Here is a 13,194-nt window from a genome sequence, read left to right as displayed (position 1 = left end):
TCAGGCGCTCAGTGTGAGTTATGAGAACATGCAAATTTCACTCTCTGTGAAGTATCTCTGTCTTTGTTGAATGACAAATGAGTTAATTCTGATAAGCTTAGGCTTTTACAGATTTAGTGTCATAACATCAACTTCTTTCTTTGAGGCATAAAAACAAACAACAGCTTTAAAATCCACATAAGTCTCTATGCCAATTTTCACTTTAACTGCAGGAAGTTAAGTGCTCTGCTGATGACTGTATAGTTTTACCCTCATAGCCATTTTAAAGAAGCAAATTATTCCAACAACCGCTGTTTGATGCTTTTGTACGTACTTCTTTGCACATGTGTTGGTATTTTAATCGGCTTGGATGTAGTCCAAAGCAATAATTCAAGTTTAAATCGCATATGTGGAGACTGCAGTTTTTTTTCCCCTATTCCTCCAGGGTTGATAATTTAACCCTGTTAAAGTTGCACAACTCTGTTCATTTTTACTACAGTATGTGGATGTTGAACTCTGCCTAATTGGGCCTTCCAGGAAAATTTCAGTGTGCTGTGACAAGGTCACTGATGAATTCTACGTAAAAGAGAGAAATGCAGCACAGTGAAGCTGTGGGACTTGGTTTCAGCATTTTGTTCCAACATCTTGTACCTGCAACTTGATTAACTCCTAAAAAAATAAACGTAGAAGAAAATAGAGTCAAACTTTGCAGTCACAAATATTTTTTTTCTTTGTGTAGAATGTTTTTTATTTTTTTTGGTATGCTAAAAAAAAATGCAACCAAAGTTAATGCAACCAAAACTCAAAAAGTAGTAAAGTTGCACATTCTGTTGCTGCACTTTGCAGATTTTTATTTACTTCTGCATTTTGGCTGCTTAAAACTAGAAGTGAAACTGTCTGGATGACTTAATGATTAATTTGTATAATCAATATCTGTGTGCACTCAGAGAGCATTAAAATGTTGTTCTCGGACAGTCAGTTCAACCTAAATGAGGAAAATAAAATAAAAGCAAAATGTAATGGCGAGTGAATACTGTCAATTCCTCAGTTTTGATCCCAACATATTTGCACTATTCAGAACAGGAAAAATACACTTTAAAAATGTAACATTTCACAAAATTTGTTTAAAGGTCCATATTTAGACACACATAACATCTACAGTGTTCCAGCAGCTTAAGGGAGGAAAAAATATTATAAACTTGCTGAACCAGATCTATCAGGGTGATATTTTTCAATCACACTTAAAGATTGATTTATTTTAAGGCATATTACATTTACTTATTGGGGGGATTACTCAAGGGAAGTTCAGGTAGTACCTCTCAGTGGTGAGGGATTTCTCGTATGATGTCTGGGCAATTGATTTCAGAGAAAAGATCTGCTTATTGAAACACTTGAAGAGTAGAGCATCAACATGTAGTAGATTCACTAATCCTAGGAATACGGAGAGTGGGACATCTTCTGAGTTTTCTAAATAACTCAACGTATAACTACACATCTGATTTCACAGAGGTTTATTTATTACTACAAAATATATCCTAAATATTCTCCTTTCACGATTAACAATCATGTCTTCACTTTTGTCACCATGCTTTTCAAGTTAGAGTAAGAAAGTCTTCGTGTTGGGAACAGTCAGCAGTTCTGTGCAGCTTTCACTCTCTCTCCCGCTGCCTTTTTTCTGCTGTTGCTGGGGGCCTCATTCTGGGGTCAGCCAAGAGATATATGAGCTGCATCTAGTCCTGGGTCTGCCCCAAATCTTCCTCCCAGTGGAACGTGTCCAGATCAGCTCTGAGAAATGTTCGTGGGAATGTGTAGCTACAGAAACCAGAGTAGCTCCTCATGTGAGCCGACCTTGATGGTTACTAAATAGAAAACAATCCAGGGCTATTAAAAGAAACACATACTTTTAGTCAATAAACAACAAAAATATATATTCTGTGAGAGCTTTGCTCTGGAGTCAAGAGAAAAAAATATTCACATAAAATGATGTCAGTGCCCCCAAAACCTTTACCACAGTAGCACCATTGGACAAATAGTGACAGGTCATTACTTTCACTGTTCCCAACTATTTATCATTTCAGTATTATGTCAAAGTTATGGATATTATGCAATATTATGGATTTTCTCATAGTGATTCCCTAACAGCCATCTTACAGCATAATCAAGTAACTATGTTACCTTCAGTAACTATGTTACCTTCGCATATTTCTTTGACAGTAGGCCCATGATATGCAGTATTACTACAGTATTACAGCATTACAGTATTACAGTATAACTTACACATTCAGTTATGAAGATGTAAAAAACAATTATCCATCCAGAGCTAGATCATGAGGTTCTGCTGAACATCTGGATTGGAAATGCCCGCCATTAAGGACTCCATTGGGATAGAGTCATGTGATTGGCTGGTTAAATTCTCTTTAATTCTTCAGCGTTGCCATGGCTACTGTAATTGCTACAGTATTACTACTGTAATTATTACAGTAATTACTGTAATAATTACAGTATTACTACTGTAATTATTACAGTAATTACTGTAATAATATAGTATTCTTGTAAAGCTTTATGATTTCAAGAAGAAAATAAAAGTGATAAGAGCACTTTCTAATACTTCCTAGTTCAGGCAATGAAAGACATAGTTGTAAGAGGAAGCAGCAAATATAATGAGATAAGGTCATTGTAGGTCGCTGCACTCTGGGTGTTAGGAAATTATTGTGGCCATTATTTTTTCTCCTGGAACGGCTTGTTACAGTCTGAGCCCTTTGTTATTCCTTTTCTTACAATTCTGCTCAACAACCAAAAACAGCTCGACATCAGCTCAGTAGTGCTAGTGGTACCAGAAAGAACACAAATAACTTTTAAATTACACTGGATTAGAACAAAACTATAACACTACATTTTCAAAAAATGGTTGCTAATAAATTAAATTGTCTATAAATAAAGAAGAGATTAGAATTAACATAAGTGCTATTTTGTAAAAAAAAAAAAAAAAAAAAACAGCAAACATAAGTCAGTACACGCAAAATCCGCTGAGTCAGTCTGTTGACGAAGGTCGTTTGGCTTCGTTGAACTCATCATCTCTGGTCTCTAATGTTGTGTGAAAAGTGTTAAAGTTCAAACTGTTACTGGGACGTCATAATCAGCAAAGGATTTATGGCCTCAGTACCCGGCAGCGTACGCCCATTTACGAGGATCTGACTTGGCGAACAGCGTGTTTTTATGACGCACCACAGCCTGCACCACGGCTCCTGATGATGTGAGGAACGCCGTCTCATGGTTCTTCTTTGCCAAACCATCCACGATTTCCTGTGAGGTAAAACAAGAGAGAGTATGAAAAGCTGAACATTCCTCTGTAGCTTCAGTAACAAAACAGGCCTCCTAAAAGTAAATAAAAATCCTTTTCATTTCATTTGCTATTTCAAAGCAATTATTTAAACTCAGACCATTATTCTTTTTTATACAAACCAATGACTTCATGAATTTTGAAAACAAGAACTTGGTGTAAGTGTTTGAATTTATTTTGAAGACAGACTTTATAAATTTCAAATATATACAGCTCTTTCTTTCCAAACTTTTTTAGTCTATAAAATAATAATAATTAACTAATTGACCAAAAATCAGAAAAGATCTTGAAACTCAGAAGATAAATTGACATAATGTCTAATAACTATATGTTATTTCTGAACAACTACAGATTCAAACATTATAGATTCACTTTTATGTAAGTGTTAATTATTTGCAATACATACCATTTTGCCATAAACTGGAAAAGACCCATGCGATAACCTTGTGATAAAATTAGTTTGCATGTTGTAAAATCGTTATGTTGTAAAGTGATTATGATTACTGTTTAACCTCACAACTGAGCTGCTTTCTGTCAGTCAGAGTTTAAGCGAAAACTTTCCACTTTAACCCCTGAAAGGTGAAGGTAATGAAGAGGGTAGCTGGTGGCTGAAGTTACAGCATTCTGTGTTATCCAGCTTTTACATATTGGATCGTCTCTTTGAGCAGCACAGCTCTCTAATATTAGCTGCATAAATCAGCACTTCTTTGTGTTTTTGACACTCACTTTGTCAAACTTAGGCTCCGCCTGAGTGGTGTTGGGACTTAGTTGGTTGTGTAACCTTGGGTCTGAGACGGCTTTATCAACATCGAAGTTGAAGAAGAGCGCGTTGAGAATCACCTTTAGAACAGCAAACATGTACAACATTGTAAAAAAAAATAAAAATAAAAAATTAAAAAGCAGAAATGCACACATCTTAACGGTTTAGCTGTGAACGTGTTTTACCTGAGCGATTGAAGTAGTGATTTTTGTTCCTCCTGAACCTCCGACTACCATTTTGACATTGTTGTTTTTGTCAAAAAGGATTGTTGGACACATAGACGACATCGGCCTTTTCCCTGTTAAGAAAATGTAAGGGATAATTATACTTATAGATAAATAAAGACAAAGCAAATTATCTGCTATTTTCTATTTTGTCCAAGCCAAAGCAAATGTTCCTTCATACAAATAAACTATGTGTTCAACAGTTGTATTTTCAAAGTGTTTTTTATTGTAATACAACTTTTGTAGTTAATATGAATTTGAAGGAAGATGTTGTAGAAACTGAACAAACTAACATATTGTTAGTGTTTTTCCATCAAACACCTAAATTAGAAAATAACACATTATTCTCCTTCACAGTTCTGCAATTTTACCTTCAGATAAAATACTTATAAAATACATTGAAGCTTAGATTTGTGTGAAAAAATGTTACCAAGGTCAAAGGGCATGGATAATTTTGGTAGGTGCAGCATGAAGCTGATTTTTGATTAACAAGTTATAACATGCCTGTGAACAGATGATCCATACGTCACTACATGATTCAGCATTTAGAAAAGTGGTGTGAGGTTTTAATAATCAGAACAATCAATCCATGAAGTGATCAGTCATTAATGAACAGAAGGAAAATAGAGCTTTGTGAAATGACATAACCTGATAACATTTAGGAAGACTTCCAACCAAAGTTACTTAAGAATTAAGATAAAGAATCATCCTCCTAAAATACATGCGCCACTGTGGAGCCAAAAGAAAAATGTCAAGGTAAAAAGTGAGCAGAAGGGAGTTAATTTAAAAAAATATTTGATCTCTACAAAGCTATAAAATTGTTTCGATCTAAACTCAAGCAGTAAAATAACCAAAATCTTCTAACAAAGCTTATTCTCTACCAGAACCCACTTCTGCAAGAGAAGTATTAGATAAATTCTGATTATTTAAAATAATAGTCTGTATTAGTTTCAACTCAACAACATCACATACATCTGGCACCATAATTTGACCCACTAAACGTTTTTGATTTGTGCAATAAATCGCTTGTGAAGTTCATGTGTTTCCCAACCCTGGTCCTCAAGGCACACTGTCCTACATGTTTTAGAGGTTTCCCTGCTTTAATGTACCTGATTCAACCTGTTAATCAGTCATCAATTGAAATCAGCTGCACTGAAGCAAGGAAATACCTAAAACATGCAGGGCAGTGTGCCTTGAGGACCAGGGTTGGGAAACACTGAGCTAGAAGACCCAGGACATGTGAAGGAACCATGAAATTCACAATGCTGGAAATTGTCATTATGAGGCAACACATCATGACTTTCTGATGGTCTGATGGTCTTTATTCTTAGTGCTTTTGAACTCTCTCCAAATGAATCTTTGTGGATGTTGATGTTGTTTTTCTGCAGCTGCTCGGGGACCAAACTCTTTCTCCAATGTTTAGGATTCCTTATATTTGATATAAAACTCATGTGTGGACTCTGTCTGTCAGAGCCAACTTTGATTCCACACAGATTTAGACCAACCACGATAATTCAACTTTGGATAAACTAAGAAATATGGTCTTTCAATCCCCTGCACTTTTTTCAGTTTTGTCATTAATATCGTATTTAAATTTTCTAATCATTGTTTCCACTAACTTTACCTCTTAGCTGTCTTTATATTCTAGTTGGTTCACTGTTGCTGTTTTTCAACCTTTGAAACCTTCATTGTACAGTTGTATTTACACTGAGAAACTTTTGCATAGTGACTACTGAAGCATTGCTGTTGCGTTGGCTTTCATTAATGGTTAAAAGGTGAGGAATATAAAGATTCAGCTAATTTGTAAACTTTTTGAAAACCTCTTTTCTTCTTCCTTCCACTTAACAATTGCAAGATTTTAGCCTTACATTACATGCACTTCTTTTACCTTTCCAATTATTCTTTTATGTTTTTTCTATGAATACACTGTTTTATGTAGCTTTATCTTACTTTGAAATACTTTTAAATGTGAATAGAACTGTATAGGTAAAATTTACTGACTGTAGCAGCATTTAAGAAAGTTAGCAAGGCGCTACGTTATATAGAAGTGTTGGTTTGGTTGTTCTCATTTAATTAAAAGAGCTGAAACAAAAGTGTTTTTAAAACTATTTTGGACCTTCGATGTATACCTTCTACCCTCTGATCCTTTTAGATACACAATTTACACCAGCACAAAAAGTTAAACCTCTACCTGGAATGATGAAGTTGTTTGGGGATGGAGGAACATCAAACCCATTATTGATGTATGGTGAGCTGAAGTCATCCATCTCATTGTTAAGAATGATTCCTGTAGATCCTGACATGACTTTTGAGCCCAAACTGCAGGTAGACAATAACGGATCAGATATGAAGGGACAAGAGCTAAAATAGTCTCTGATTATTTAGGAGGTCTTACTAGTGGTTTATGGTGCTGGTGGCAGCCACCGCACTCCCGTCCTCTGAAACGACGGACAGGTGAGACGTCCCGTGGTTTTCAGGAAGCCAAAACTGTGGCTCGTAGTAATCCATGGGATGTGTGGTATCATCTGTAATCTTTTCCCGCACGATGGCAGCATATGAAGAGGAGGTCATGTTCTTGATCAACTTTTGGAAGAAAACGGTTTAAGCTGATTGAGTTCAGAACTGAGCTAAACAAACAGAACAACAACACAGAGCTATAAGGTGTTTGCTTGTCTTGCTTCCTAAGTTACTCTCAGTTTGAGTCCTGTGCTTTTTGTTCATTTAGTTTTGTTTAGTTATTGTTTATCTTATCCTCATGTTCTCCAAACCTTGTCAGTTCATCAACAACACTCAGAAATTTCCAAATATTAAGGTCTTTGTACATTCTGGAGTGATAAAGAAATTATTTGGCTTTGGATAAAAAATACAATAACAAGCTTTTGTCAGCAATTTAAATATAACCTGTGTTTGCTAGCAATGTATGATTTAGTCCTAACTAGACTGGAGCCATTTCACTAAACTGTGACACAAATTTCTTTTCTGTTCTGTAAGAATGTAACAGGGGGACAAAGTTCTTGCGTCACAAGGTTGTGTTATCTGCGAAATGCTATGTTTCCGAAACTTTTTACTTATCTACAGCAAGCACATGTGGCTTACTTTGTTTCATTTTCTTTCTGTGTCAATTCCTAGAAAGGTAAAGGTCAACTTTAACCTTTTTTCCCCCTACACTATTAGTCATTGCAAAACAAAAACGAACATACTTCCCGTAACTTACATCTTCAATGTTGAGAAACTTTGGATCTCCAAGCAAAGTTCTCTTTGCATAAGCGAAGCGAAAGGCCTCCACAATGCGATGGAAAGTTAGGATCTTTTTCTCCTTGGTCGCCATACTGTCTGCGCTGAAGTTGTATCCTGCAAATACACACAACCGCAATTAGAGCTTGATTAAAACTTTCGTAATCTATTTGTATACTTCTGGGTTCAAATACACAGAGAATAAATTGACTTGGCATGCAATGTGTTTTCATTTAGTTCCACATGTGTGTTACTCCGAGGTGAAAGCCCAAAACAAAGACAGTTCAGGACTTTTTTGGTCTTAGCTTTGGGACAGAAGCAGGCGTCACGGTAAATCAGCAGGGATGAGAGCATTTTATTTTACACTGACTGAAATGTGAGTCAAGCTTGAACCAGTCATCTGTGTCCAATTAGAAGTACATTTGTGGGATTACTGTTCGGGTGTCTGAGGCAGTGGGGTACAGTGAGTGGGCGGCCAGTCAAAGGCAAAGGGAGCGGGTTTTGATGATTAATTATTTTAGAAGAAAGTTTCTCTAATCCTCAGTGGCAGATACTGTCACTGCTCCGACACGAAGCCGAGGCAGCGTGACGGTGTCTTCACAGACCAGCAGCTTGAATATTACGGCCCAGCCAACAACAAGCTAAATCAGACAGATGACGTCAGCAGAACAAAGAAAAGGTTTTCAGTTTGAAAATGAGTAGCATTTTAATAATCAGTGCTTATTCCACATCTAAGCCCATATAAGGACAAATAGAGCGCATCCCTGTTAAAAATCAGTATTTTTACAAGCTCCCGGTTACATAACCCATCCTATTTCTGGTTAAATTAAGTGAAAAGACCCTTTTAAGAGAGGATTTCCTGTACATGTCCTTCAGAGCCGACTCCGTTCTGTGAGAGTGGCTGGAAGGCAGCTCACACTGCAACACATTTTCTCCCACTCAGGATGTTTTTGGACGGCGTATCAAGGCTTACCATTCAGGATGTTTAATATCAGCGATAGCACAGGGCCGCTAGCGGGGGCATTGGGAACAACCATGGCGTACTCCCCCACATTCACCCTTAAAGGGCTTTCATCCAAGAGAGGCTTATAATCCCTCAAATCTTCCTTTGTGATGATGCCGCCTAAACATGGATTTAGAAAAACTGTGAATACATTTCTGAGCAGAAAAAGGGGAACAAATTCTCCTTATCCTGCAAATAGGAGGCGCAGCGAAGCCCATACAGCAGAAATTTAATAAAATACAGACTTTTATCTAAAGATGGAAACAGTGGGTTGAATTTGAAACTTTTGTAGCATTAAGAGTTACTGCACAAAATAATTTGCAACAGATTCTAAGGACAGAAATCCTGTTTCAAGCTTTTATTTTCCAGAATAGACCTACATATGTTGCTTGAAACTTCTTAAAAGTGAAGTCAGCTTTTATAAAATTGGTTCATTACAAATATTGCTGACTTTTCAATGATTTTATTTTATTTTTTTGCCACTACAGCCATAAACTTAAATATTATCTTTTGGGTTTTTACGTGAAAGATCAAAGAAAGCATGAGACGTCTTTTATAGTGAAAGGATTTTCTGATGGGTGGCAGCATTATGCTGTGGAGACAGAGATGCTAATTAGTTGATAGAAAGATGGATGGAGCAAAATACAGTGAAATCCTTAAAGATAAAAACTGTTTGAGGCTGCAAACGTCTTTAATTTATATCAAGAAAGTTATCCTAAACACACAACATCAGTTACAATGTAATGTTTTAGCTCCAAGCATTTATTTTTGTAAAAGAGCTAAAGTTCAAACTCAGTTGCACTTTTTGGGGGGAAGATTTGAAAACTGATGTTCACACATGATCTCCATCAAATCTAAATGAGCTTTTTAGCCACAAAAAAAAGGCAAGAAAAAGCCCAATCTCCATATGCAAAAAGAAAGTGTTAATACAAATACATGTCACACAAATGTTTTTAGTCTATGTGTTTTTGAATCAGATTTGCAGAGATACTATGGGGTAATAATAATGTCCAGTGTTCTCCATCCAATCTGCTAAAGCTCGAGCTGTTTTGTAAATAAGAAAAGACAAAAAAATTCTGTCTCTTTTTTTCTAGACATACCCTGAAGACCTTTTAATATTTTAAAAGTTAGAAATTCATGGAACATTTTCATTCCACACTACTTTGTCTTTCAACTAGTTTGCTACATAAAACTCCAATAAAATCTAATTAAGTTTGAGCTTATAGCTCAACAAAGCAAAAGCTATTTCAAGGGCAAATGAGTACTTTCACAGGTTGGTGTATGTAGCAACAATATGAAATGATTTAATAGTAAAAGTCAATGATACCTGCATCCTGAATATCTTTCACAAGCTCATCTGACAGTTGTCCTGTATAAAACTCCTCTGCTCCTTTCTCGGCTATTTTCCTGTATGTTCCTGCCAGCCTGGTGAATTTAATGATGTCATTTTCTTTCAGCACGCCGCCGTTTTTTGCACAAAACACTTCACTGAAAGAGGACAAGAAAGATCATGTCAGACAGAGAATGTTATCTATGAAGCAGAGACCTAATTAAAGGTGATGTCTCTCACCAGAGGGCTGTGTCGTTCACGATGAGTTCCTTGTTTCTATCAATAGCGTTTGCCAGCGCCTTGCCCAGTGGAAATCCTTTTTCTGCAAGTTCAATGCTTGGCTGAAACAAATCTTTCCAGGGCAGTTTGCCATGTCGTTTGTGGGCCATGTCATAACCCCGAACCTCTCCGGGAACAGCAATGGACAACCCTCCTAAAGACCAAGAAACGGTTGAAATGTTTAGGGGAGCTTTTATTCATTTTGTTTTATCTTTTTGTATTTCTGAACAGAAGAAACATCCTAAAAATAAATATGTGTGCTTTGCAGTTGCAAAATGTCTAAACATAAAACAGCGATCAATGATTTATTGGGGGGAAACATCCCATAACAAGACATGCAAGGATAATATAGGGCAGCTCCAATCTATCGACAGCAAATTGAAGAGATTATATCACATTGTAAGGCAGGAGGACCAATAAATGTCAGCTTATTTCCATTTCTATTTTAGAACAATACCTTTCCGGGACAATTCTGTGCTGTTTCCAAACATGTCCTTTGTTGCATTTTGAGGGGCCGTCTCCCTTGCATCGATTACCTCAACTTTCCCTGCATAGAAGTCACATCATTTCCATGAGTTTGTTTGGTTTGTGGAGATGCAGAGATGTGAGAGTCTTGTGGTGGGAAATGTGTGTTGTACCAGTTTTTGCGTCATAGATGGTGAAGAAAAGACCTCCTCCTATGCCCATACTGTGAGCGTTCATTAATCCAACACATAGCAGCGACGCTATTGAGGCATCCACTGCAGATCCTCCTTTCAGCAGAATGTCCCTACAGTACAAACAATTAAAAAACCTCGTAGGGATAGCTTTATTCTCTGCGTAGGTGGTCACAGTTATAACTCAAACTGGTTTTTATATCAATGTTGTCGAAACAAGTTCTTACCTGCCAATCTCTGAGCAGGGGCCTGCATCTGCTGCTACTGCTGCCTTATAGGAGCCATTCGCTCTGTCTTTCTTCAGACCAAAGAAAACACCCAGAAATGTGGCGAGGCATGCTAACAGCAGCACTGCAAGGGCCACTATTATTATTTTCTTTGCCATTTTGAATCTTTGGGAACCTAATAATTTGTCTGGAGAGGGAAAAAGACAAATGTAAATGTAAAACATTTGCATTTGTCTTTTGACTTAAAAAAGGCAGGACTTATTTGAATCCAGTCATTGTTAAACAAAATCTCACAAGTCAAGTCATATCAATTATTGTCATGATTCATTTGTGTTTTCTTCCTAATATTTCTGGATTTATTTTTGACATCAAGGTCTTGTCATACATCAGTATTGTTGTTGGAGTCTTACCATATAATTTATACTTTTCTGTTCTCACCTGGTCCAAGTGTCTACCCTCTCCTTGGTAGTTAAGCTCTTTCATTTGTATTGTTTCCCATTATTTTATGTAATTATTTAAATCATTCTGCATTTGGATCTTACTGCAAACTCATTCAATTCATTCCTAATGTGATAAAAAACAAAAAAAAACTTTTTAGTTTAGGTTTGTGAGCTCAAAAAAGAGGAGCTATGTTATCATTATAAAATGAACAGCGAAACTACCAAACACACACAGCACAGCTGTTATTCATTGTTCATCATCTATTTATCTAGTATTATTATTTTTCATGTTGAGTTGGTTGTTCATCTGCATATTGAGAATAATGTTTTGAATTTTTGGCGAGGTTTGCATTATACTGCAAATATTTAGGTACCTCTGACTAATCAGCAATGGAAATGTAACAAAGAAAGCCAATGATTGGGGATATGTTTGTATTTCTCTCTTTATAGGGAGTCATGGTCATATAGAATCATATATTGCAGATGTTTTAAGCAACGCAAGATACAAATATAAACTCCTCCTTGATGAAAGAAGACACTCTTTCCCACTTTAGAAAACACAGATTAAGCTGTTTAGGAATATTTCTGGTGACAATAAAAAAACAGTCATGATGTGACATCAAAATAGCGCCACCTATAGCTGTTATAAAGGAAATGCTGGTTTTAAAACTGCATTGACAAGCAAGGAGCAACATATCTGTTGAGCAGCTTTTCTATCTTAGCAGATGGCTTGCATAAATAAGCAGCTAATATCAGCTTGTGCTTCTATAAAAAAAGCAAAAATGCAAAAAAAAAAAAAAGAATAAATATTAACATGCTGTGCATTAATCTATGACAAGTACTACTGAATTTAGCAGATGTTCATTATCTACTTTTGCTTAAATCTTAAGGTCAGAATAGAAATATTACAACAGATGTTAATCATAACGAACTAGATAGTTTTAGCCACAGTTGTGTTAATGTTTGAAACATTAACGCAACAATGTCTTGCCTGAATATTTCTACTTTCAGGAGATGAGACGTAAGCATTAGAGCTACTCTTATTGGAAACATCAAATAAAAATGTATTTATCTCTTTTGAACTTTGTGAACTACATTTGAAGCTTCAGACAGTCACGATTCTGCAGAGGAATATTTGAGATCCAGGAGTCACTGTACCGAACTTGCTGTGCTTTCAAAACCCAAAAGGATAAATGACAGCAAAAAATTAAAAATAAAAAAATATCTGGAGTGTTTCAAGTTTATCCCCTTAAGCCCCCAAAGCCTCTTGTCAGGCTGATTCTTTGCTCTGTCACAGAAGTGTACCCAGTTTATGTAACAGGGGAGTGAATTGATTTAGTTGAACAAGGGTTGCATGCTGCTCTACAGAAATCACTTGCAGGAAGTAAGTTTTTGATTTTCACATCTGATACTATCAGAATGACTCTATTCAGTTTTTAGTCTAACAAAACCATGAACAAATCGAAGGCATCATTTACCTCTTTAAGGATAAAAAAGGAAACTCTCTTACCCTGGTTCTCCCTGGAGCTTCTGCTGCAGGCTGTGTCTTTTTTGCCAGCAGCTTATAGGTGATGTATTTAAGTCGCAGTCATTAAACTTTAACCCATCCCACAATAAACACTCTAACCTGAGTCATCATTAGTGGTAAAAGGTACAGAACGAACAAGGAGAAACAACCAAAATAAAACAGCCTAAAAGTTATTTTGTTTGCAGTGTTCACTT

At 36.3% G+C, this 13,194-nt stretch overlaps 1 protein-coding gene across 2 annotated transcripts; it reads right to left on the bottom strand.

Moving 5' to 3' along the window:
• Positions 1 to 1,475: 1,475 nt before the first annotated feature.
• On the bottom strand, positions 1,476 to 13,194 carry ggt1b (gamma-glutamyltransferase 1b). 2 transcript variants are annotated; one of them, XM_044095927.1, is made up of 13 exons: positions 12,983 to 13,194; positions 11,033 to 11,219; positions 10,788 to 10,918; positions 10,607 to 10,696; positions 10,111 to 10,303; positions 9,868 to 10,028; positions 8,511 to 8,660; positions 7,518 to 7,654; positions 6,699 to 6,886; positions 6,495 to 6,622; positions 4,265 to 4,377; positions 4,046 to 4,159; positions 1,476 to 3,282 (listed from the first exon to the last, which is right to left on the bottom strand). In XM_044095927.1, the coding sequence occupies exons 2-13, from the start codon at positions 11,188 to 11,190 to the stop codon at positions 3,136 to 3,138; spliced, it is 1,710 nt and encodes a 569-aa protein (XP_043951862.1). In that variant the 5' UTR covers positions 11,191 to 11,219; positions 12,983 to 13,194; the 3' UTR covers positions 1,476 to 3,135. The 2 variants fall into 2 exon arrangements, with proteins under 2 accessions (XP_043951862.1, XP_043951861.1); XM_044095926.1 differs by lacking the exon at positions 12,983 to 13,194 and having other exon boundaries at positions 11,033 to 11,603.

Source organism: Gambusia affinis, linkage group LG17 (genome assembly GCF_019740435.1).
Source record: "Gambusia affinis linkage group LG17, SWU_Gaff_1.0, whole genome shotgun sequence".
Taxonomy (NCBI): domain Eukaryota; kingdom Metazoa; phylum Chordata; class Actinopteri; order Cyprinodontiformes; family Poeciliidae; genus Gambusia; species Gambusia affinis.
This window is presented reverse-complemented; position numbering and strand designations above follow the sequence as displayed.